The sequence below is a fragment of the Xiphophorus hellerii genome, chromosome 2 (genome assembly GCF_003331165.1).
Source record: "Xiphophorus hellerii strain 12219 chromosome 2, Xiphophorus_hellerii-4.1, whole genome shotgun sequence".
NCBI lineage: Eukaryota > Metazoa > Chordata > Actinopteri > Cyprinodontiformes > Poeciliidae > Xiphophorus > Xiphophorus hellerii.
Window position 1 is genome coordinate 3,580,446 of NC_045673.1, and position 27,018 is coordinate 3,607,463.

At 35.9% G+C, this 27,018-nt stretch overlaps 1 protein-coding gene across 1 annotated transcript; it reads left to right on the forward strand.

Moving 5' to 3' along the window:
* Positions 1-2,833: 2,833 nt before the first annotated feature.
* Positions 2,834-26,156, forward strand: cbln1 (cerebellin 1 precursor). Its single transcript, XM_032580739.1, has 3 exons — positions 2,834-3,427; positions 4,340-4,459; positions 22,938-26,156. Exons 1-3 carry the CDS (start codon positions 3,170-3,172, stop codon positions 23,133-23,135), a joined length of 576 nt encoding a protein of 191 aa, XP_032436630.1. The 5' UTR covers positions 2,834-3,169; the 3' UTR covers positions 23,136-26,156.
* Positions 26,157-27,018: the final 862 nt, after the last annotated feature.

The window sequence follows — 27,018 nt, forward strand, 5'->3', positions numbered from 1 at the left end:
GGCCACGGCGGGTGGAGATTTATTACACTGTTCCACAGATCAATTTACAGTACAAGTCAATTCTCAAAATTCTCCCCAAAATCTCATTGTATTCTTAGTGTCAGTCTGTTTTATAGAATCTCATTTTCATTGGTGTAAGTTGGTAAGTTTCGACCAATAGCATTACTGCCCGTGTTTGACGTGTGTCCTTACGCACGAACTCTATCAGCTTTCAAATGAGTGTGTATTGGAGTTTCTTAGGGAGTTTTAAGACCTGTTGACCTCCAACATCTGCTCCATTTCAAAAGTGCAAAACAAGCCCATTATTATTCTTATCTATCCAAACAGTTTATTTCTTCAGACATTCTATCCGTCTCACTTGGCTTCGCACATACAGGGAACTGGGAGCCAGGTCAAATCGACCTTCTTTGGCGCCAGATTTCCTTAGTGAAAAACAACCTTATAAGGAGTATTTTCGCTCTTACATTCTTGGTGCAACGCCCCCACAGGCGAGGAGGGGAACAGGTTTTTCAAAGGGTTTGGTTGGTTTGACACAGTGCAGTGTGAAAGTGAACCACAGCAGCTGAAAATTTAACAAGTGTTGCAACTTTAGTCCCCAATCGAACTGAGTCAGGTGTGAAAACAGCCTAAGACTCAATGAAGCCTCGTTTCCAACAGAGCAGTGTGATCCCGGGAAAGAAGAAGGAAATGAGGATCTGTATTTGTCTGGAGGAGAAAAGGTGGACAGACGGAGAGTAGATGTGGCTCGTCCCCAGCGCCAGGCGTCACACAGAAGTCTTTCTGGCCTGTCACTCACCGTCAGCTCATATTAGACGCCGAGGGAAAACCCACTGGGATAGAGACAGGGATGAAAACTGCAGGATTGGAGGGAAACCAGGGAGGTAGAAAGTATGACAGAGACTGGAAGGGCATGGAAAAATGATAAAACCCAAGAAATAATGGAACAACTGGGTAGAAAAATAAAACGCATGAGATAAATATAAATTCCTTTAACATGGTGAGTGGTCAAAGAAGCATTTCCTTTTCAACAAATGTACAGTTACTAAAACAACTCACCAGGATACAAAAATGATAACTTTCCGAAGCAGTATTTGATCAGTCAACATCCAGACGACCCCCAAACAGAGAAATGCCTATAAAGGCCCATCACCTTTTTTTGGTTAATGAAGTTATTCAGTCATTTGAGTACACATCCACCAGTTGTCCAACCAAAGTACTTTGGTTTTATATTCACGGTTTGGTACATTTTCAGCTTGTTTCAGTCAAGAGAAACCAAAAACAACTTCTTCTATAGTAAACAACAGATGCTAAACATTTTCAGACAATTCTGGTTTCATTCAATTTGGAGTTTTGAATCACTGTTCTGCTGCATAACCTTAGTGTGTCCAAGTTTAATATCTTTAACTGGAGGCCAGACATGATTTTTTCATGATAATTTCATTGTTAGACTTCATGGCTCATCATGGTTCTACACACTGAAGCAGCAAGCTAAGCTGTCACTCTACCTACCACTATCAGTATCAACAGTATGGAGATCGATACTGTTTATTTTGTACCAGAAGTTACGGGACAAGTTCCACTTTTCCTTGTTGAGCTGCAGGATATTTTCTCAAAGGTTTAGAGGTTCATCAAGATTTTTTGGGAAGTGTTCGACAAACCTTTGTGTCCTTTTTGGTTAGCAGTGGTTTCCACAATATAACTCTCTCTATGGATGCCATTTTTGCCCACCCTCTCTCTAATAAGTTAATCCCTTTAGCACTTTATTTATGGTCCTTTTCTGACTTGAATGAGTGGCTGGTGTCCTTTTGAAGTAACATTGGCAGTTCTGCCTTTTTTAGGGAATGTTCGCCACTGTTTCTCATTTTTCCATTTATGGAGCCCCATAGACTTAGAAATGGCTTTGTAATGGTTTCAAGACTGATAGATTTTAATAACCATGTTTCCATCAACATTGATTTTCTGCACAATTTGAAGTACCGTGTTAGAAAAAGTTGATGGAGACTCATACATTTTTATATTAATCTCAGAATATTTATTGAAAAAACAATAAACAAGAAAATTCCTGGGTTTGAAAAGTCAAAAATTTTCCAGAAAAAAAAGATATTTTCAAATGAACCTCAGAAATTTCTGACAAAAAACTTGGAAATTTAAAAAATTTAAAGAAAATTAGAAATGTTCAAAATTTCTACAACACTTTTGACTGATTTTCAAAAGTAAAATATGTTTGACTTTTGAAACTTTAATTTTCTGGAAAATTAAAGAATTTGCTCAGAAAATTTCTAGAAAAATCTTGAAAATTTCTAAGCTTTAAAAATCAAAAGGTACTGACTGAGTTTCTAAAATTGAAATTTTTTGCTTTTGAAACTCAGAAAAAGGACAAAAGTTGAAAAAGTTGAAAGATAATCAAGTTTTGAAATTCAGTCAAAGATTATGTAGAAATGTTGAAAATTCCATATTCTGTAGAATATTGTCGGCTTTAGAAACTCAGAATTTTCCTACTTTTTTCTAGAAAAATTCTTAGATTAATCTCAAAATTTTTAAGATTTTTCTAGAAACTTAATCCAGAAAGTGATCTCTTGACTGTGTGAAATATGTGAAACAAAAAAAAGAAAGGAAAAACAACAACTCCAGAATGCAGATAGTTTTTGATAGATGGAGAGATAAAGAGAACTGGGATTAAGTTAAAGGAGGAGGCGAAGGGCGGGAAAAAGGGGCGGTCGGCACGCGCTGATTGGAAAATCTCACATACGCGCACGCGACCAATCCTGATGAGTTGTCGTTTACCGCGGGAACGGAGGGAGGGGCCTCCTCCTCGCGAGCCTTTTGTGTTTAGAACTCTCACATCTTGTCTATCAATAATTGAGGCGCGCGCCAGAGAGCAGACGGAGCTTCCCCTCCCGCGCTGCTGCTATGAGTGCTGCTGTCCGCCCGCTCGGCGCGCGACTCTCCCTCTGTTTGTTCCGGAACAGGAGCCGCTGACAGGTGCGACAGGAGGAGGAGACCGGCTGAGCGACCGGGACTGGACCGGAGCGAACACCAGCGAATCCATCCGGGTCGGAGTTTAACCGTTAACCGCAGCAGAACGGAGCGGCTCGCGCAGGTTTAAACTTCTGCTATTGTTGGGGCTTTTTTTCTTTTCTTTTTTTTTTTTTTTACTTTCTGGTCCGGAATGTTGGTGCTGTGCCTGCTGAGTGCCGCCTGGCTCGCTGCTGGCCCGGTTCGGGCTCAGAATGAGACCGAACCCATCGTGTTGGAGGGGAAGTGCCTGGTGGTGTGCGACTCCAACCCGACCTCGGACCCGACGGGCACGGCGCTCGGCATCTCGGTGCGCTCCGGCAGCGCGAAGGTGGCTTTCTCCGCGGTCCGGAACACCAACCACGAGCCGTCCGACATGAGCAACCGAAGCATGGTCATCTACTTTGACCAGGTGGGTCTAAAAACATCTCATATTATGTTTTTTTAAAATTATTTAACGGTCCGGGCGGTTGGTGTCAGTTGGTTTTGGGTCAGTTTACAGAGAAAATATGCTAAGTTTGGCTCAAATAACTAAATATTTATGATCATTATTTGGTTTTTTTTTTTCTGTCTTACGTTGATCCGTGAAGCTGTTCCGATTTGTCTTTTCTCTTAAAACTCTAAATAAATTTTTTAACTTTGCAGAAATGATGGCGATGCACATTTTTTCGTCCACCTCAGTGTTTTAAATGAATAAAACATTTTTGCAGATTTCATGTGTTTAACTATAAAAAAGTCAAATTCTGTTAAAATTAAAATAAATCAGACCAGTTCTTTTCACTTGTGTATCGTAAATATGGTGAATTAATGATGGAATTTGCTAAATCAAGGGAATGTAAACTGATACAAAGTATGATTCTCCTTCTTTTTGTTGTTAGAAAACTGTATCCTTATTATTTCAGTTTTGCAGCCTTTCCTTTTGGATATTATTCTTTAAATTCTTCCCAGTCTTGCTTACTGTGTCATAAAAGATGGAAAAACTATGAATTTTTTCCTTAACCAGCATCTCAGTCATTATTCATAAAAGTATACGGACAGCTACAGAAAATAATGATCTATGATTTTTTGTTTTGAATCTTCCTTAAAGTTTATGAAAGAACATAAAACTTGAGGTTATAGCCTCAGGAAACTGTTTTGACTTAGAAACATACTTGTGATTATCTACAATTTGAGATTTAATGTGAGTTTTTCTTCAGTTGGGTTGAAAAAATTCACTTTTTTCTTTTTTAAGCGTTTTTTTTACTTAAGATGTCATCATGTTCTCAAAAAACTACTTTTGTTTTCATAGAAACAATTTTATAATATGTTTTTTCTTTTCTTCCAGGTTTTAGTAAACATTGGGAGGAATTTTGACGAGGAACGAAGTAAATTCATCGCGCCGCGGAAAGGGATTTACAGTTTTAGCTTCTATGTAGTCAAAGTCTACAACAGCCAAGCCATACAGGTAGCTGTTTAATAAGTCTAACTGTGTGTGTGTGTGTGTGTGTGTGTGTTAAATGTGCCGTGCGTCCGTTTATTTTCTCATAAAAGTTTTTATGAGAATCTGGTTGGAATCTGTCAAGAGAGCCGTGATGGACATGAATGGAAATGCTGTTTTTCATAATTCTTTTAGTAGTTTTTAGTTTAATCAGTCACAAACATAAAACCTAATGTCAAAGTATTTGTGTTTCGCACCTCCATAGATGCTCTCTTGATTCTTTTGATGCGTCAAAGCGCTAAAATTCATTTTTAGCCTTTGACATGCTGCGCTAGAAGCCACCCAGCAGAAATTACAATGCATCTCTCGCAAATTATGTTGCAAGAGATGCAATATAAAGTGGTTTTACTTTTATTATTGGGGAACTAAATGAATGAATGGGTGATAATAAACTGTAAGTCCACCAGTCATGACTGCTTGAGATAATTAAGACTGTATGGATTGTGCAGAAAATGATTTTTGTCTAAATCTGCTGCTTACATTTATTTAATGTGATTAAAACAGCAATTCAGTTTAACTTTTATTCAATCTCCTGCTTGGACGGCATCTTTCACTTCATTTTTTGAATATTTAAGTGAGCAGAAATACTTCAGTTCTCGACATAAACTGACATCATATCTGTCCAACGCGCCGCCCGTCATCCGTCCTGCACATCTGCTACGCTGAAAACTCCCACCGCTTAATTGCCTGAGAGACGGCCACCGTGGAGCGTTCAGGAGATGAGAGGCAGCGGGAGGAAGAGAAGAAGAGACGAGGAAGAATGAAGAGCAAACGGGGGGAGCTACAGGAACCAAGATATTGGTTGAGCAAATAATTGGAGAAGATGGAAGGAGAAGGAAGAGGTTCAGCGAGGTTTGAAGAAGGCCACACATCTGGAGGAACCATTGATTAGCAGGTTTTGGATGTGGAGGGAAGAATAAACAGTTTTCTACCTGGATTTCTGGATGAAAATGTGAAAGGTGATAAAAACAAGCAATTTTTCTACCAATTAAAACAAAAATGTTGCAAATGAAAGGTATCTCATCTGCCTGCGATGTGACCCTTCAGCTCGTATTTACTCTACTTCTGCACATCTTCCTTCAGATGCAACTGTTTTCATCTCCGGCCTTAACAGACTGGAATAAATAAATTCACTGACTTTAGATTTGATCTTCTATAGAGTTGTCGTAATAAATAATACATCAATTAATCGCCTGACAAATTGAAACAAGCTCAATTTGCACGATTTACTGTTTTTCTCTTTTCTCCCTTTCTGCCAAAACTGGTCTGCAGTTTGGTGCTTTGATCTTAACTAGCTCTTTTTTGAAGGACAGTTTTCTTTCAAGACTTTATAATTCATTTTATTTGTTGTTTCTGTTGTCTTATTTTTTTATTTTTATATTTAAAATGTCTTCCAGTTCCAGTGTTGAGTGTTCAATAGAATTTAAAGCTTATTGATCTTCGCGAATGTGCTCTTGCATTATTATGCCATTACTATAACATTACTTGAAAATGGTCTCAAAACAACAATGTTATTGTTTATTGCCATAACTTCTGGGACAATTTATCGTCCATCTAAATTTGTCGTGACGGGCCTAATCTTCTATCCATTCAATAATTTCTTTAAATGGATTCCTTTTCTGATTCTTACCTCTCTTTAAAATAAAAATCTTTTCCAAGTAAAACATTTATGATAAAGTTTTTATCAAAACTGGAGCATCAGGTTTTGAGATTAGGCTTGGACTTAAAGTTTTGTCATAATATTTTGCGGTACTATTGTGATAATGATAAAAATGACAATAAAAACAGTTTACTTTTGTAAATGACTGCATGGTACAGCAATCATTGCTCCACAAACACAAAGAATGCTCTTGAACCACTTTAAAAGCATAAAGTGGACTATAGTGCATGGCATTCTGGGTGAATACAACCAAAACAAACGCTCTAGTCTCACGGTAGCGGAAAAAGTGGCTCATGGATTTTTACCAAAGAGAAAAGAGAAATCCTCCAAATACTAAAATCTGTCCCTATTCCATTTCTGTTTAGATTTCGTGAAGCAGGAAGTTTCGCTCAATGTCTTCTTCAGAGGTTTTCATGTCGTATTCATTCAGTGGTTGTTGTTGCAGCGCCCCTACAGGAAAGGAGGGGAACAGGGTTTTCCAATGGTTTGGTTCATTTGACAGTGCAGTGAGAAAGCGAACCGCAGCAGCTGAAAATTAACAAATGTTGATATTTTGGTCCGAATCGAACCAAATCTGCTGGACTATCAGGCGATTTATGTTGGTCAATCCACAAACCAGCTTCCTGTGACTTTTAAACACTTTATCTGATAGATTTAAGTTTAACTGAGTCTCGTTGACAACATTATATGCTGGTGGAAGTAGTGGTACCCTGATTGCAGGTGTTTTGTTTTGCTGATAACCGAAGGAATCATTAAAACGCTGATTTTTTGGCCAATATCAATTTATTTATTTTTTGGCTGAAAAGTCGCTACATATAGCATCTAAGTTAACAATGGGGTGACTATAGTTTTGTCATGGTAGAGCGAAAGGAGAGTGTCTGATTTTCAGACCAGAGGTAGATGAGATTGGTTTCTCATTGACCACTTGCGCATCTCCAAAAATTAAGAAAATTGGACTTGATTTATTGGTGCACATCTAGTTGAAAGCACTGCAAAAAATGGCCTTTGGTAGATTCTCTTACCAAGGGAACAAGAAAGCACTTTTTGGATGCTCTATTCAAGCTGGCCAAGCTGAAAACTTGTTTGTAACTTACCACAGAGATTTGACAAAACTAACTAAACAGCAACCAGCAGTGTCCACCAATCGCCCTGATGGTTTGGAGATTAAAGGATTTCTTCTGAAATTAGATAAAACTGACTCAACATTTACTTTTTTTTTGTCCTCAAAGTTGAGCAGCAGAAGGTTTAGTGGTGAATTGGGAATATTTTTACAGATGTATCGTAAATGCCAGAGCACTCAGCTCGCGTTTTCTTAAAGGCCTGGTGTTAATGCTGCGTCTGAGTTTTAATTGGGAGTTTCAGGAGGAAACTAAAATGCCTCCCATGCTGAGTGCATTATGGATCTTAAGGAACTGCTTCTTCATACACCGCCCTCATAATAACAGCATTTACAGAAGGTCATTCTGTTGGGACTATGACATCATTACATATAAACGATGAAACTCTACATCTCTCCCAAAAACCACCAAAATGATTGTGGTTTCTATTATTCCTCTATAATTGCACATGCTACTTTATTCTGATGTGGTTTCTGAGTGGGCCAAACAAAGCTTGCTTTCTCTAAAATGTTGGAAACATTAAGTTGTAGTCATGTGTTTTCTGTTGTTAAAACAGTCTAGAAATTAAAACAAACTTAATTTCCATTTGCATAATTATTAGATTTCCTCTCCTCTCTTTCTACCAAAAAGTGGATGATTAAAGTCTTCAGTCTGGTGCTTTGGTCTCAACGAGGCTTTTTCAAGGACAATTTTGTTTACAGACACTTGATAATTCATTTTATTCGTTGTTTCTATTTATTTTGGGTATTTAAAATATCCCAGTTTTATGGTTAAATGTTTATTAGAATTTAAAGTTCAGAATGTGTTCTTGTATTACTATGCCATTACCATTATATTACTGAAAAATGATCTCTAAACAATATTGTCGTTGATCACAATAAACTTCTGGGACAATTTATCGTCCAGGAAAATTGATCCTAGATTCCAATTTCTATTTATTTTTTTCTGAAATCAGTTTTTTGCATGGTCATTCATGCTACTAATTAAACGTGACCCCAGTCAGACCTTTGTGTGAATAGTTTATGACTGAAGCGACCTGCAGAAGAAGAACGCTGACGTCACACAGCAGCGCTCTGTTCACGGACGTAGTAACAGATACCGCCGTTTACAGATCGATTTTAAAGTTGTTGAGCAATGGGAGCTGACAATATCGTCAAAAGATCATAATAAGATTAACAGTGCAGAACATAAAACGAAGCTCATAAAGAGAAAGCTAACTGTCGACACTGCTTGCTTCAGCCATTGTTTATGTCCTGATTTACTGTATCTGGTTTCTTCTAGAAGTTCAGCGATTTGCTGCTTTCTAGGTGATCACTGATTATTAAAAAGGCTAAACTCCCTTCTAAGAGTTTGGTCAAAACCATTTTTTTTTAACTGAAAAGTCAGTAAAAATAGCAAAGTCAAGTTGATAAGTTAAGTGGCACAAATCAGATTTTTGTGGGGTGTAAAGATTGGAATATGGCTGTTAAGAAGAAGTTGTTAAAATGTTCCCATTCTTTTGACCATTTTTGTCGTTTACTCTCCATTTCTTTTTGGTATTTTTTTGTCCCCCTTCATAGTTAAAAATAGTTATCATTAAGACTGGATGATATGGCTGGAAAAGTAACACAATATAAGCATTTTGTAGAAGTCAGTGTCAATAGTTATTGAATAGTTTTGTTTTAAATATCTGAATTACTGACAAACTACTGGCGTGACTTTTCCTGATTTTATCCAGTTTTCACCCAACTACCACCAGTTTTCAACCTTTAACCTGCTGCTCCGCATGTTACTCAGCCAGTTGTTGCTAGGCAACCAAGGAGTGAGTGAGTGAGTTGTTAGGTAACCAGTGAGTGAGTGTTTTGTTTCCACCAATCTAGTGTCGTTAGCCGTGAGAAGTTGAGCAGCTAAAAGCCTTTCATCTGCCTACATCTCCCAGAATGCTGTGCGGTTCTGGATCGGAGTTCAGTGAAATTATTGAATATTCTACCAGACTCATGTTCTATTTCTTAGTGTAAGCGAGAGCGTCATCGTGTAACACACAGCCTTTGGGTCAGTCTCACATGCTAGAAGGTTGCCATGTTTTCATGTTTATCCACGATTTTTTATGATTTTAACACACATTGATGAAAAAACGAAAAACTAAATCTTCTTTTAATCCTGTTTGACTTTAGTTCTGCCCTTTGTAGGGGAAGTGATGGAATAAAAGGTCAATAACAATTTTTGTTCATCCTAATGTTGGGATAAAATACAGTTTATCTAATATTTAGTACCTTTATTTTATGTCTAGTAATGTTTCTCTTAAGAGATCCAATAAGATTCATGTTTCTACCTTACTGAGATCATTTTGCGTTTCTTCGTGGATGGACTTATAGATCTAAGATGTTACCTTTTATCTGCCAAACATAGTAATGTGGAGCCATACTTTCTGATCTTTGCAGAAAAGGTCATGGTGATCATACATAACATGTAAATTGATATTCATTGATGGCAACACTAATAAGAATCCAGGAGTGCAGAACAACGCTTCGGAAATTATCCCAAAAGGTCAAATATAAAATCTCACCTTTCAGTCATGTTCATTAGGTTCTTCTTTTTTATTTTAATAAATCTATTTGTAAGTAAAACATGGTGGCTGAGTTGAGTGAAATTCTTTTGTCGGGAGATAAAGGCTCAAAATATATCAGTGCAAAAGAAGGGCATCCTTTTAAATTATGTGTAGCAATTAGAGACAAATAACTATGATAATTATCTTATAAAAAACGTTTCTCTGCACAGTTTGGGATGAGCGATAACAGAGAAGACTCTTTAATTTGCTTTCCTCTCATTACTGGAGACAAGCTGTGCAGCTAACTAACTGCTGCTTATCTAAATGTATCCTCGGTCGAACTTTAAACCAGAATCTCTTCTCAAAATTGATTTATTTTCCTTGCTGGGACTTTATTTTTGCTGCCAAAAGAGACGTTAGTTCCCACAAGGTGTCTCCATGAACAGATTTATGTGAATTATGAGTAACGTAGACACACAAACAAAAAGCGTTCAAGCCAGATGCATGGTTTGGTTTTTAGCCAATGGATGTGTGTTCAGTTTGGCAGAACATTACAGAAGGTTGATTTTTGCTCATATGTGAAAAAGATTAGATGATGATGATTTTTATATTTAATGTGTTTAATCCTGTTAGGTATTATTTTCAGGCGGGAGGGAGGTGCAGCTGGTAACTTTCTGGATCTTTCTGCATGGAGTTTGAATTTTCTCTTCATTTTCAAAGCATTATTAGACCAGTTCCTCTGTCCAACGCTTGTCAATTGGACAACATTATGTGTTATTTTAGTAGGAATCGAATTTATTTTTTGGAATAGATAGACAATAAATCAATAATGATCTATATTGCAATAGACAAGTGATCAAAATCAATATATAATCACCTGATAGAATATTCACTGAACTTTGATTCACACAAGCTTGACAGTATTTATGATATCTAGAACAAAAAACAAATAAATGATCAACTGATGGTAAAATCAACAATCCCGACAATAGGAACAGTTTTTGAGGGTTTCAAATATTAATACTTGCAATTTATTGTGACGATAAATGAAAGTTCTTGTCAGATTTATCACTATAAATGATAAACTAGACGATACATGCCCACCCCCTCAAATTACGATAATTTTAATCATCCTATTATTTATAATAAGATTTTTTGTAATTGAATTTTTATTTTATTATTTATTATTTCTAGTTTAGAATTTCATTGCCAGCAGTTTCTGAAGGACATTACTCATTTAGTTATTTGAATAAATAGGCTGTTTTAACAAAATATTCAAGACATGAGAGAACATTTTTACATTTATTTCAGTCCTCAAGGTGCAGTAATGAGTTATTTTCAATTATTTCTGTATTTACCAACAATAGATTAGTTTTCCATAATTAAACATGCGTTTAAGGCATCAAAATGCAACTTCATTTAAAATGAAAGTGAAGCATTTCTTCTGGGTTGTGTCTTTAATTTTGGTCACACAACCCAAATTAAACACAGGAGATAATTTTTGATTTCTGGCCACAACAAGCTTTAACTTGGGCGTCACCGTGGCAACTCAGAGAAACCGGTGACTCAGCAGACTCGCTATTTGTTGTTATTGCTCAGCATTAATCCAACCGACTGAGTTTAAATGTAAGATTTAACAACCTGGCTGATGGGCAGCTTTCTGCAGAATCTGGTGACTGATTAAAAGTACTGGTTATTTGTGATTAAGAACCAATCAATTATGTTTTTTAGGGATGCACCAATATAAAAATTTAGACCAGTATTGATCTCCGATGTTAATATTTTTATGGCTGACTATGGAGGGCCAAATGGGACAAAATTAAACAGATAGATCATTAAATAAATGTGTCATAACTTTAACTACTTTTAAATAATTTGTTTAATAATTTATTAAATTTCCATAAATAATTAAAATTAAGTCCTGAAATATTTTTATCTGTCCAACTGTCCAATAAAAGTTGAGGGGCTAGTCGTCCAAATAAATTGTCTATTAAATAAAGTATTTAAACATCATGGTCTCCATAACCAATATTTTTAATATTATGTACATTTCCCTAGACTTTCGACAACCACACCGGTAATGTTGCTTCTTGGCTCAGTCTTACTTTCCAACATTAATGCAGATGTACTGTACAGCCCTACAGCATTAGTAAATCAAAACTATTTGTCAGCAGTATATTTTATTCAAACCATTACTTCTCAATGTTTTTAGTTTTTTAAAAAGGTCTGTTTGTTACTACTGTTTTAAACTGGGATGATGGCATCCATTACGATGACAAAATGTAGCTTTTATCATTGTGGTCTGTATTTCAGTAAGAGTTCATCCAACTGGACTAATAAATTTGATATTCAAAACATCAATGTCTAACATCTGAAATACAAAAACCAACCAAATATTTCAGCCAAGTAGTCTTATGTTAGCAATTTAGAAATGTTTATTATTTTACCATTCACTTTGAAGATGTGCGCATTTCTTTGACACAACGGCAATCGTTCTGGTAGACATATTTTGTTTAAAAGTGTTTTCTGTAAGTGTGGCGCATTGAATCATGAAGTCATCAGTGCCTGCAGCACTGAGGTAAAATCTGTTGTGGGGATTTTGTTTTGCACTTTGTATTTGCAAAAAGTGAAATATCTCAATATCTGATATTTACATCGCATCGGAAATAAAAATAGTGGATGGGTGCATCTCTAATTGTAGAACCAAATTATGGTTTATGTATTGAATATTAAAAGCAGATATTTTTCAGTTGAAGAAGACTACATGTCATGTTTTCCTGTTTAAATGAAGGAAACTTTTGATATTTTTTATTTGGAAGCAGAACCTGAGACAAACTGTTCGCTTGGATCCAAGAGGTTGTTCCATCAGACCAATAAGAAATAAGAATGACTTCTTTGCCTCCTAAGGAGAGCAGAGAACATTACTGCAGAGGGACATTGTTATTAACAGCAACAGCCTCCGTCTTATGGAGGACAGTCTAAAACTGGAGAAAGTGTTTTGATTGGATCAGCTGTGATTTGGCAGAGACTGTCCTCACCGTGTTCTCCTTTCACAAATCCAGAATAAAATTCCCAAAATTCTCAACCCATTTTCAAAGTGTAAATGCAGAAGTTGACTTTGAATTTAATTAATTCACTGCAGATATTTCTGCAGATACAAGTTAGACTTTGGTTATAAAATCTGCAAAAACCTAACTTTAAGAGATGTATGGACAGAAAGAGAAATGAGTGGTGGGATCGATGGGTGGCGTTGACGGATTGTTTGTATGATAAATACAACATGCAAGGTATTGATATATTTAGTCTCTGGTTTTGTGATTTAAAAAAAAAATTAATTAGCTCGTACGTAAATAAAGACAGTCGACCCTGTCTTTATTAAGTGTCAGGTTGTTGGTGGTCGATTCCCCCTAGTGGTCTGGAGGACTCCCATTTTGTGGAGCGAGTTTGGAGTTTCATAGTTGCTGCTTTTGTTGTTTGCAGCATTTTCCCTTTTGTTTTCTGTGGTTGCACCATTTTTCTGTTGCTTTTGTTTTTTGAGTTTCTTTTGGATTTTGCATTATTCATGTATTTGGACCTGTTGACCATCGTAATCGTAAATGTAATCTAACAAAGATCATATGTGGGGTTCCTCAAGGCTCCATTTTTGGACCACTTTTAAATGTCTACATGCTCCAGCTGGCTAAGACTGTAGGGTATTTCAAAAAAGTACTCTGTTATATATCTATGCAAAGCTCTTGACCACAGTCTTGACTCATCCGTTTGTGGATGTGGGAGAATTTCCTCCTGAATTTCTTTTATTTCTTTCTATGTTTTTAATGCAAAAAAGATTATTGTTATTTTATGCTTTGCTTGTCTTCGGAATGGACAATATATCGCTATTAACATCGGTTTTGGACGATGCTGTTATTTTTATTTTTTTACCATGCTGGTATCAGTCATAAGTAGAACCAGACTGATATCAACAACCGGTGTTGATGTCCACTTTGTTGTCGTTTGGGAGTTGGTCCTGTGGTATTTGTAATGTGACAGAGAGATTGATGAGAGATTGAGATTGTGGGGGTTTTAACTGAAGCAGAGAGTCCATGTCTGCGGTGTGGTTGTTTTTTAATGGCGTCTAAACATCAGGTAATGTCTGATATCTTTAAAGATCAGTCATCGGCCAGAAAAGCAGTAGCATTTGTCTTTAAATTGTTCTTTTAAATAAACGTCCCTGGTATTTTCCTGCACCGTTTCTATAGTTTCTTCACATCAGTATTTGTTTTCCCCAGAAGGTTTCGCTCTTATTTTTTAAATGTATCTATTTTTTCATGTTTACTCTTTGGTCACTTTCTCTGTACTTTTTTTTTATTCCTTCATCAGAGGTAAAGAACGTCTCCCTTTGAAGGAGTCCATTGTCTTTAGTCCTGGTTGTGTGGAAACAAAAAAGTTTTAAGAAAAACGGCTCAGAAAGGAAAGTAGAGAATCTAAAGGAGAAAGATGTGGATCTGAAAAGAGATGATTTGGAAATGAGGGCAAGAAGACAGGTTGTGAAATGCAAAACCAGAAAAGCATTATTGTCATGTCAAAATCTGGACAGGAAGTCGTGATGCAACAGGATGTCATTAAGCATTAAGTGCTGCACTGAGATGTCAGACTTTTCTCTTTAGTACATTTTGAATTTTTCTTTTTCTCCACATCCTTCTGCCTTTGAACCCCCTTTTGTCACTCTCCTTATATCCCAATCCTCTTCTTTCTCTTTTTTCCCGTTACTCTGCCTTTTCCAATAATGAATGCAGATCAATTGCAGTCTGATGTTGTGCACTGCCTCACGTTCATCCTTTTTTTATTTTTATGGTGGTAATTATACACTATCTGTGCTTCTGCATGTTGGAGAGGAGGTAAAGAATCACAATGTGGGGTTGATTCATACAGGCGATGACCACAGTTTCATGGTTTTATTGCTGCTATACATCACTGCCATAACCTCACACACTTACCCCAAGCAGCTGTGTGTGTGTGTGTTGAGAAAACACGGGTGAATCAGAACATTGTGGACTAGGTTATGGTTTGGATCATGGAGATTTTACACCGCCTGTTACAGCTAACCTTTGCAATTTGAATCGTCTCAAACTGGAAATGTCAACGGGAAACATGTTAGTGGATAATAACAGCCTGCAATTTCAAACCGGATCATTGTTGTGTTTGGTGCTGAAAAACCTCTGTGTTTCCATGTGAAGTTATGTTGGCGTTATCGACCCGGCAACGACTCGTCAACCAGAGAGAATGGACTAAATGTTTGGACTGTGTGAAGACGGTATGTTTCTTTGGTTTCCAGATCTTAAAAGTTGTTTAAAATGTTAAATTAAAATGATCCCTGTGGTTTCACGACCATCTAACAAACTAATTAGTCCCTTTCTGCCTTTGTTTTAAAATACATACTTTAGATTGATTTTAAAAGATGCTTATCCCTTTCATGCATAGTGGTCACTACAGTGGACAGCTATCTAAAAGCCATTTTCTTGTGCTTCCTGTGGATTTTTATGTTATAAATGCACACAGACCACTGAAGTGGACACTAATGCATCATAAAATATACCATCAACTACTGGCCTTCAGCTGCAAATGCAAGAAATTATTTTTGTTAAACACAATATGGCCGACAGACAAAAAAGCATGAGAACCGACCCGGTCCCTCCTTCTACTGTAGACGACTCTTGCAAGTAAAAAAAATATTGTGACATCAGATAACCCCTAAGGAAAAATACTACTGATGTATTTTTCAAATAACAACTTTGTATTTGGACAAAATTACAATTGATCACATAAAAAATATATATATATATATATATATATATATTTTTTTTTTACAAAAAAATGTTCCTACCTTTTTTTATGCCTTAAGAAAAATTCTTTTAAAAATGGAAAAAAAATTCTGACACAAAGGATCATAATTCATGCATGAAAGGGTTAAATGTTGTTTTCACAAATATGGAACAACATTCATGCTTAGCCTTTTTTTGTTTCTTGGACAAAACAATTATTCAAAAATAAGTATTACATATATGTTAGCGTGGTTGATAAAAAATAATATATTACTTTGATTTGACAGTGATTTAATAATAATGAGTATAAACTTTGATTTTGTATCTGTTTTTAACTTTAAACATTTATTCCCCAGAAGACAATTTGCTTGACAGTCATTTTGAGTATTTACTCATCCATCCGACTTAATTGTTAATATACCTATACTTTTACTTTGACTTTTTTTGGTCATTTGAACTTTTTTCATAATTTTGATTTTCTAGTCATGTCAAATTTTTTCTTGTCATTTTGACTTTATAGTTACTGTCTTTTCACTTTTATGTCATCTTACTGAGTATTTTTGCAAACATTCAACTTTGTTAGTTTTTCAGCCTTTTTTCTTGTAATTTCAACTATCTTATCATTTTGACTCATTTACACTTTTTTCTCATTTTCAACTTGTAATTCCAACTTGTCCACTCATTTCAACTTTTTTTTCCTCTTTTTATTCTCACCATTTCCACATTTTTTCTCATATCAATTATTTTATGATAATTTTAAACTTCTCCTAATTTCCAAGTAAGCAACAAGAAAATGTTTCCTCCTACTTTTTTTTCCCAACGGACTAATATTAGTAGTCAAAAAAGTGAAAAGCAATTATCAAGTGGTACCGAACAAGTCTGTTGATTTGCAGGTATTACAAAGACAAAAACTTGCAGAAAGAGCCTAAATTTTACAAAAACTAAAATCAGGAATCTGAAAATTTGGACATTTTGATAATAAACTTTTGTTTTGCTTGAGACATCAGATCCTTATTTAGATTTAAAACAGCCTTCTGGGTTCGTATGTAAATGTTTGACATCAGTGTATGCAGCGCTAATTTTACACACTTTGTTAAAGCCAGAAAGCCATTAATTTAGGATAACAGTTTTAAACATTTAGCGCCTGAACAGCGTTTCTAACCCACAACTCAGAGAGCTGGTGTTTGAGGTTTGATTTCCACCTCAGTGACCTGGAAGCAGGTGTGTCTGAGCATTGTGGGATGCTGTTGTCTGCCATCTCTGTTTGGAATCAGTTTTTGCACTTTGGACAGAAACCATGTCCCAATCTCCCTGAGCCTGTTCTTTCCACTGCGCCACTTTTATTTGGTTTTTTTACCTCTGCTTTCTTTTTTTATCTGCCTCAGTATCATCTGTTCCTGTCATACAAACCAAAGCCTTTTCTTTTGGGGAAAAAATGCTATTTTTGAATTAATGATAAATCTCACAGCATAATTGCCATTTTTTCAACTCTAAAATGTCTGTGATTACAAACATGTACAAATCAGTTTAGTGTTGCATGAAGGTGGAGTAAAACACTTTCTCTGTCTCTTGGTGGCACATTAGTCTTTCAGTCCTGCAATTGTTCTTTAGGTAATAGAAGGCTGAATTTTTAACTGTCTTTATGTGGCTCTGAAAGTTCAGGTCTGAATCCATCACTACACTTGGACTTATGTTATTCTCTGATATGCTTTGCCCTGATTTACAGGAAGCTAGACCATAAATGTGTTTATAAAGTTTAAATTAATTGGTGAAACAACCTTAAGGTCAGGTTTGCACATTGTTTATTTACTGGATTTGTGTTTTGTATCTTCTTTAATATGTCCATCACATATTCATTCGTTTTCAGTAGCTGTAGTTATATTTGTCTTACAACGAAAATTTTTATTTTATTTTTGTTTTCGTCACAAGTTGTGACAAAAACAAAAAAAATGTTATGGATGGGTATTTATAGTACCATTTATTTAGCCTTATTGTGGAATAAAAGTTAGAATAATAAGAATTCAGATTTATTGGGACAACAATAAACTGATTGTTTCCAAAATCTCAATTCTGACGTTAAGATTTTAAACAATATTCCTGGCTGCACCATCAGATTTAGTATGTACACTGGCAAAACTCTTATGATGAAGTCATGAACCTCATTCACACATCCTCTCTTGGCACCATTTTTACATGGACAATTTTTACTCTAGTCCCAAAATGTTCATGGACACACACAAGGTCTCTGTGTGCCTCCATCCATCCTTCTTTCTCTGGAAACAGTAACTAGAAGGGTGAAGGATGGAAATGGACTGTTCACATCCAGGTGTGACCTGCAATACAAATATGGGAAAACCTTTCAGACCAGCTTAACCCGAAAAGCAAATCACTTGCACCGAACCTCGTTGCTGCACTTTTCTGGACATTGCCACAGCAAATGCCTTCGTCTTGCATCGTGAGATGAGCCCGGCCGAGGCCCAACTAAGACGACAAAGTGTCTTCTGATGGTGGATGATGAGTGCCAAGTACCTACTAATATCTATTTCAAGAGTTTGGAGCTTTTAGTTACTATACACCAATAATCTGCAGGAAGCTTAATTTTTACTGCGCCCATTATTAATATTATTATTTTTAAACTATTATCATATTGGTTTGTTTTGTATAACATTGTGTTTTTATCTTTATATTCTAACACTTTAAATAATGTAAATAAAGTTGCTTTGCAATGTGGCTGAAATCTGAATCTTATTCAAGTGTTTACGTCGTCGCTGCAGCCATGTTTTTTTAATGACTTATTAAAAAATGATACAAGCTAAAATCCACATTGAGATCCAAAAATATATATGTTTTGAGCATGACAACATAAATGGAAAAAAAGTGAAACTATCTGACAGTAGCTTCAAAAATATTCTCTGCACAATGTAAAATGGTCGTTAGTGGATGTGAACATCTACATGACATTACGTGGAAGTTATTGCAACTTTAAAGGCAGCACACGCTTTATAATTGAAAATCAATGCTTTTTTTGTAAATTTTGATATTTTTCAGACTTAAATTACTGTTGTGAATAAGCTTGTTTGTGTGATTTTAATGGGATTTCCTAGTTAAGAGAAACACCGCAATTGCAAAATTGTGTTTGACATTCACAGAATATCAAAAAAATTGCGCACATTTGTAACGGAAATGCTGCTGAGGCAGGAGGCTAGAGAGGCCTCAGCAAAGGTAACCCGCCCGGTCACGAAACATGCTATCCAATTCAGAAGATGAGCACAAAAATCCATGTTTAGATCCAAATAAATTTTTTTGGTGAGTATAGTAACATAAATGAAGGAAAAAAAGTGAAACTATTTGACAGCAGGTTCAGAAATATTCTCTACACAATCTAAAATGGTTTGTTCGTGGACGTATACGTAACATTTCGTTTACAGGCAACATATACTTTGTAATTGAAAGGCAAAGTTTTTTGGGGGGAAATTTATATCCTCTAATATATTCTTCAGACTTAAATGAATACATTTTCAAGATTTTTGAAGTGTTCTTTTTTTGGCCCTGACCTTTTCTCTTTTTCTGTTCTGTCAATTGAAAAACATAATTTAAGTGTAGGCTGAGTGTTTTTATCAGATTCATACATGAGCTGTACAAAGCGACGCACACACACACACACACACACACACACACCCCCACACACCCCAACACTCATCCAGCCCGAGTGAGTCGCCAAGTTCAGTTTTCTATTAAGAGGAGTGCCAGGCCAAGAGAGCTCTTGACTCTGACAGGCTCTCCATCTCCTGCCCACACACACACACACACACACGCACGCACGCACACACACACACACACGCCGTCCTGACCATCAGGCCAAATGAGCTGGTTAAGTGTATAATTATGGGATGTTTATGACTTCGCTCCATCAGTTAGTGACAGTTTTACAATTACATATTTTTGTGGGGTGAAAGGAAATATTTTCACTAACTTAGCGCTCAGGTGAGAATTTTTGAGGGAAATTGATTCTTCTGCTGTTAAAAGCTTCATGTTTTCATTGATGTAAAGAAGCTAGGAAAACTCTACATCCTCAAACGTCATTCTTCAGCAAAGAACTTCAAATTCAATGTTTTTATCCTTGAATATATAAGTGGACTTAAAAGAGGGCAGCTTATTGAGTGCTTTTCAATAAATGTATACAAATAAAATGTTTTTATCATGACTGCTGTTATAAAGTTGTCTGAGCTGCCTGTAAACTAAACCCACTCAACTGTTATCCAAACATAAAGACCTAATAAATTATTATACAAACTTTTTCCAATAAATATCTGAGACCAAAAAAAGCATTGAAGCAGTTTGTCAAATGCTCACAAAACAGTTTACAGCTTTATAGCTATACTGGGATTTGCTTGTACATTTCCTTTTATAGTGAAGGAAATGCAACTATATCAAATTAAAATGGATTAAAACTTTTTTTTTGCATTTTCATCAGAGATCTGGATTTTGACTTAGACCATTGCAGTACCCTTGTTGGTTTTATTTCAGCCATTCTGCTGTAGTTTTGTCACAGTGCTTGGGATCATTGTTCTGTTGACCCAGTTTGGAGCAAACCTCAGCCATCAAGACAGATGGTCTCCATTTTTACTCTATGATACTTTGATGTACAGAAGAGTTCAGAAGTTGTTTTTAGTTGCTGCTGTTTGATATGACATTTGATATGAATCTGCTCCATATAATTAAACTGAACTGGATTCAATAGCAGTGTTTCCATCAATGGATGTTGATGTACATTTTGAAGTATCGCATTAGGAAAGGTTGACAGGAACAGCAAAATTTGAAATGACTTACTCAAAAAAGTTGACACATCCTTGAGGTGGTTTGAGGCTTTTCCCAAAAAGAGTTAATCTGTTAAAATAAAATGGAAACACTTTTGCTGAATGTGATGGGAGTAGTGGAAGGATCCCATCCATCTGTGCCTTAGCAGAGGCAAGAACCTCAGAAAAAACTTGAAGTGCCAACCGGTGGCTCTGAGAGGAGGACTTTCTCAGCTTGAGATGTGTTGTCCATGCTAGTCCATGCCTCCACCAGGTGTGGAGGTGGCTAGTTTGCCACCTCCACACCTGGTTTATTACTGCCCTCTGTCAACCGCCAACATCTGACGAAATTACGCTTTCCTTAGTCTGGTTGACTCGCACCACACCAGTAGATGGAAACGCCTAATTCATGAGTCCCATGATCAACAACTGGATGCTGCCAGTGGCGCAAACCACAAAGTAGAAGACAGGAAGTAGTTAGAGGATGATGGCGCTGCATGTTTTTCAATGACTTAAAGTGTGAACAAACTTGTTCACATGTGATTTCAATTGCTTAGCTTATTTATTGGAAACGCAACAATTGCAAAATTACATTTTGTCATAACTAGCAGAATATTGACAAAGTTTTGTGCACATGGGTTATGGAAACGCAGATAGTGTGACAGGTGATTGGATGCAGCTGGGGCAGAAACAGGGGGGCAAATGATGAGACAATGATTAGCATCCGGAATGAGGAGGGTTATATTATGAAACTACAGAAACGGAAAATGAAAGAAAAGAAAATCAGAAACACAAATAAAGACTAATCTAATGAATCAAATTGAAACTCAAACAATGAGAATAACTAAACACAAGGAATAAAATCTAAGAGCAGGATATAAAAAGGAAAGAAATGATCAAAACAGAAAACGACAAATAACTTGGTTTTTTTTCTGTAACTGAAATTATCGAGTAAATTCTCTCCATTAACACTGATGTATTGATTTATTTCTTTCATGCCTATTTCATGTGCAAAATGATTCTGATTCTTTGGGCTGGAGACGAAGCTTTGCCTCAGTTCTCCAAAATCTGAGCTAGAGAACAAAAAAAATATAGCGGCTTCCTCTACTTCTGTATATTCTTGCAGAAACATGATTGTACAAGCGGCTGTAGAAATTAAATACAAGAGAAGCCGTGTTGTTTCCCTTTTCCCATCAGGAGGCTCAGCATCTTCTCGCAGGACGGCCTGTAATCCCACTCGGCTTATAAAATGTATTTCTGCATAAAAACAAGACGTTTCCCCAGCATTCGTTTCAGTTTGTTTTACTACTGCGCTGTTACCAGAGTCGGCACAAAACAATGTTGTTATTTAAAGTGAAGCATAAGAAGGGGAATCAAATCCCAGGAGAGCCTGTGTTTCTGTTGTAGCTCCAAAGAGAAGTGATGAAAGCTGCTGCCTGTTTAAAGAAGAGGGGGAAACGTTTCTGACAGACACTTCTTTCTGTACCAAGATGTTATTCCCTATTGAAATATTTGTTGAGTCAGACACACTCTACGTCTTTTTCTTTTTCTCCGTCGTTGGCTCTGTGGGGGTTTTGTTGAATTCGGGAGAAAGAAAGAGACCCTCCATCTTGGCAAATCTATTAATAATGTGCTGACTGTATAAAACTACAGATAAATAAAATAACCACATAATTATTGGATGTGTTGCATAAATGAAGAGCTAATTTATCTGATCCTAATATCACTGTTTATAATAATCCCTGGTCTACATGTGGACCAGTATTGCTAAAAATCCATTTGTACTAAATAAGCCTGTCACAGTAAAAGTTTTGCTGGAAGATCAATTGTCCCAGAAATTATCGCAATAAACAATAATATTGTTGTTTGGAGACCATTTTCTAATAATATTATTATTAAGGCATAACGCAAAATCACGTTCTCAAAGATCAATAAACTTTAAATTCTATTGAACATTTTATACTGGAACTGAACTGGAACACATTTTAAATATTCTGAAATAGACAAAACAGAAACATTAAATAAAATTAATTATAAAGTCCAAGACAAAACCAAGGCTCCAGACTGAAGACTTTTATCCAGTTTTTGGTAAAAAGAGAGAAAAGAGAAAGACGATAAATCTCCCAAATGGAAATTATTGAGCTTGTTGTAATTTATCATGAGATCAATTGATTTATTGCTTGCTGTGGCTGGCCTACTGCTAACCTGTTTTTACAGCCTCTTTCCATTGTTTACAGTCATGTAGAAAAAGAGTTTGTTTAATTTCAGGGTTTTTCATACTAGAAATTAAAAATCTTTAGAATGTGTTTGGGGATTATTATGCCATTACCACAATATTACTTGAAGGTGGTCTCAAAATAACACTATTATTGTTTATTGCAATAACTTCTGGGACAATTTATTGTGACGGGCCTAATATTATAATATCAAAGATAAATATTTATGCTGACAAGTTTGTAAAATTGAGAAATGCTCCTTTAACACATTTTAAAGGGCAAATTTATTTCTGTAGACTTACCCGGTTTGTGTTTTTCCTCGTCCAGGTGAGCCTGGTGCACAACGGCTGGCCGGTGATCTCTGCATTCGCCGACGACCAGGATGTGACACGCGAAGCTGCCAGCAACGGCGTTCTGATCCAGATGGAGAAGGGCGACTGGGCCTACCTCAAACTGGAAAAAGGACACCTGAGGGGTGGATGGAAATTCTCCACTTTCTCCGGGTTCCTGGTGTTCCCGTTGTAGAGAGGAAGAAGGAGCTGGGGATGGAAACAAAGGAGGAAGACAGAAAGTTCAGAAGCGAAAAAAAAAGGACACAAATGAGCTGGAGGAAGAGAAGAAGAAGAAAAGAGAGGGCGTGACAACGGACGATGATTTAAGATGAAGTTTGATTAAAGGAATTAAGAAAAGCTGGTACATGAGAGAAAATGGCCACCTTCTTCACTTCCTCCTTTCATCCATCCCTTCATCCATCCTTTTCCTCTCTCCGTTTTCTTTGTGGCTTAACTGCAGCTTTGGACAGCCAAAACTTTTTTTACTCTCTGCTGAAAAACGCAGCTGATCATCTTATCGTGTCCTGAAGCGTAAGAATCCCCTCTTTCCTCCTCACTCCTTCACCCAGCCATCCGTTTATCACATCCCTTCATCCATCAGTCTCCTTAAACATCAACTCTGAAGAATGTTCTCAAGGGAAAAACTCTTTTTGTTTCTGTTATTTTTTATTTTTGTCATTTAGAGCAAGATTTGTTCTTGGTTTCATTTAAAAAAAAATAATTTAAACATGTAACACAAACCTCTAATTACGTGATTGCAGCCTGGGGATGCTGGTTTAATTTTTTCAATATGATTGACTTTAATGTTACTGTTAAAACGTAGTGAATTATCCCACATTTTCTCTTTTGTAATTTATTTCTTAAGTCAGTGGTGCATATTTTCCTCTATATCACAGATATTACCTTTTAAATTTTAAATTCCTTCCCAGATTATTATTGAAATTTAAGACCTTAATGAATTCAAATCACTGTTAAGATTTCTTATGAACTAGTTGTGGGATATGATAGGCAAACAACATTTCCACTGTAAACTTTGTGAACACGCAACAAACACGCTTTAACCAAAACTAACTGACCGTAACGAAGCAAAACATTCTGACAGAACGAGCAAAAAATTAACAAACACGAAAATCCAAGACAAATGTAATTATAATTTAAAATATGGTATGGAAAGTTTAGCCATATTTAAGATATTTTAAAAAATAAACATTGAATAAGTAAACATAAATCACTTTGTGAAACCTTCATTCTGTGGATGAGACTAAACGTAGCTATTTGATGTTTCTCTAAGCCTAACATAAGCTCCGCCCAGTTTAACGCTAAATATAAGTCGGATGTTTCTAAACATTTTTTTACTGTATTAATGCTCAGTGAGTGAACAAGTTTATACATTTACTGCTTTCCGCTGAAATTCAGAAGCCGAGGAATGAGTCGGTAAACGTGAAAGTATTTTAACTCCCAAGTTGTAAGGAGGACCAAACGTGACAAGTATTTTTTTTTTTTACTGAAGAAACAAACAAAACAAACTATCCAGAACTTTGATGAAAAACATAATTGGACGTTTTTAAATCACCAAAATGTTTGGAAAGTAAAATTAAATATTTCAGTAAACGTAAAATTAGTTTAACTCCAAGATGACAATTAAAAATAATACAATTAAATTTATTTAATTCTGGTTTTGCACGTTAGCTATATATGTACAGGTGTAAACAGTGTATGAAAATGAAAGGTTGAATCAAATTGTAATTAATTATATGGGTAAGATAATAAAGCATTCATTGGGAGAAGTAGCTTACTTAACTAGCTCGTAAGTTTTTACACTCTTGTAACAAACGAACCAAGTATTTTTTATTTCAACAAACATTATAGTTACCCTTTTGTCATCTGAATTTCTAATTCCTGTTGAGGTCAAGTGGAGTTTTATTTATTTAATTCGCCTCATTCCTGCTGCTGTTCTTCAGAAACAAACTTCCTCATCTTTTGGACCCTCCTCTCTTTTACTCTGTGCTGCTTTCCATGAAGTACAGATTTTTATTTCATCCTCCTTTGGTTTATTTTTCACCACATTCCCCAACTGGCCACCATTTTGTCCCTCCACCCTGGACCGCCCGGTGTTTGTTCGCTTCGAAGCACGGACTGTCCTTCGCTTCTCTTCGTGTTGGACTGTGAACTTTGAACCCTGCTACCATGGAACTTTAACAATATATATATATACACATAAATATATATATATATATATATATTTACACACACATCCATACACACGCACACAAACATAAATATATCAAAGCCACTGTTTTTATTCTCCTGGTATTATGATGATAATAATGGTACTACTAGGTAATGAATTTGACTGATGACTATATTATCTGTATTTCTGTACTTGAGTGTTATATAAAAGAGAAACAGAAACCTAATATTGATTGTGTGGAAAAATCTGAAGCTGCCATTCTGCTGATTAAAAACATGCTTCTTGTTTTTGTTTTGTGTCGAACAAATTGTGGCTAAACGGCTAAAACTACTACTTCTATAGATAATGATAGCGTAAAAGGTCTATTATTATTATTATTATTATTATTGACTGTAAAAATATCATATTTAGACTTTGCAATTATTATTTATTAATTGAATCAATTTCTGAAGTTTTTTTCATTTGCTTTGAAGAACTCAATAAAATGAAATTGTACTTTTATTTTTCTTAAACCAAACAAACGTCTGTCCTGGTAGTTTGTTAAACACCCAGAAACCTGCATGCAGATGGAGGCTTTTCTGGTTTTGTGTCATTTTTACGTCGTTTCTGTAAAACCCGTCAGTTTCTGCGGTACCTGCAGCCTCTTTTTTTCTTTCTCTGGCCCTCCTCAGCTCTTTCTCTTCTGTTCATTCATTTTCTGTGAAATTTGAAATCTCACACCTGCTTCGTGTTCCTCCTTCGCCGTCTCCACTCGGTTGGTTTTTTAAGGTTTTGTGGATCGTTTCTCTCCAGACTTTAATGAGCTCCGGGGGGAAAATTATTGCTGGAATAACAAGCAAACATTAGTTCCCACTACGGTTATGCGTCTCTTCTTTTTCGGTTGGATTTTATTTTACTTACCTCAGTCTTGTTTTTCCGTCGCCTTCTTGTCGTTTCTGTATTTGTGCTTTGAGATGTCTGACCTCTTTCACTTCCTGTCCTGATATCAGTATTTTTCAGGTCTAAATAAGTATGCAAAAATAATTTGTATTTACAGACTATTCCTTATCCTTTTCTTTTATTTCTTCCTACAATCTTTCCGTCCCTGTTTCCTACTTCTATTCATTTGTTTTTCCTTTCTTATGTCCTGGTTTCTTTCGTTCCAGCCTTTCTTTCTTTTTTCCCCCTTGTTTCAGTTTATGTATTTATTGCTAATTCATAACAAATATCACCATAAAGGCACTTTATTAGCCTACACAATTCTGTTTGGTTCTCATCTGGGATTTCTCCTATAGAGCTGGATTGTCTCCTGTAGAATTTCTAGTCAGCGAACAGAAGAAGTTGTGAACGATGACATAAATTTTCTGTACTATTTTAGAATTGTAGTTTGCCTGCTGTTTTATCAATGGCAGCGAAGGAAGTGAACAAAGCTGTACAGTCTGTGTTAGTCACGCTTTAAAATATTGAATTTACATTAACAGCCATTTTGTTCTGATCTCTCTTCGCAGTGGAGGATGGTTGTTTATAAAGAGTATTAGGGCCAAACTAACAATAAATAAATAAAATAATCGGAATTAAGTCATAAAATTATGAGGTTGGTCATGATATAAGAATAATAAAAAAAAGTACGGTAGGCCAGTTATGCTAGCTTGACTTTAACAAGCTTGCATGTCTTTGCATCCTCTTTCTTTTTTGTTTTCCAAAACTTTTTCCCCTTTGGCTACTTATATTGTCTTATAATATAACGCCAAATCTCTTAAAGGAAATATTGAAGTACTTTTTAGCAGCCACTTTCTTAATTTGTATTTTATTTTTTTATTCTGTCAATATTTGCCAAGTAAATCTAATATTGGGTGTTCGCTGTGACTTATAATTGTTTCCTACTTCATACATTTTAAAACACTAG

Coding starts and splice junctions, on each gene's coding strand:
- cbln1 (XM_032580739.1), top strand. CDS start 3,170: ATGTTGGTGCTGTGCCTGCTGAGTGCCGCCTGGCTCGCTGCTGGCCCG. Junction 3,428..4,339: donor TGGTCATCTACTTTGACCAG/GTGGGTCTAAAA, acceptor CTTTTCTTCCAG/GTTTTAGTAAACATTGGGAG. Junction 4,460..22,937: donor ACAACAGCCAAGCCATACAG/GTAGCTGTTTAA, acceptor TTCCTCGTCCAG/GTGAGCCTGGTGCACAACGG.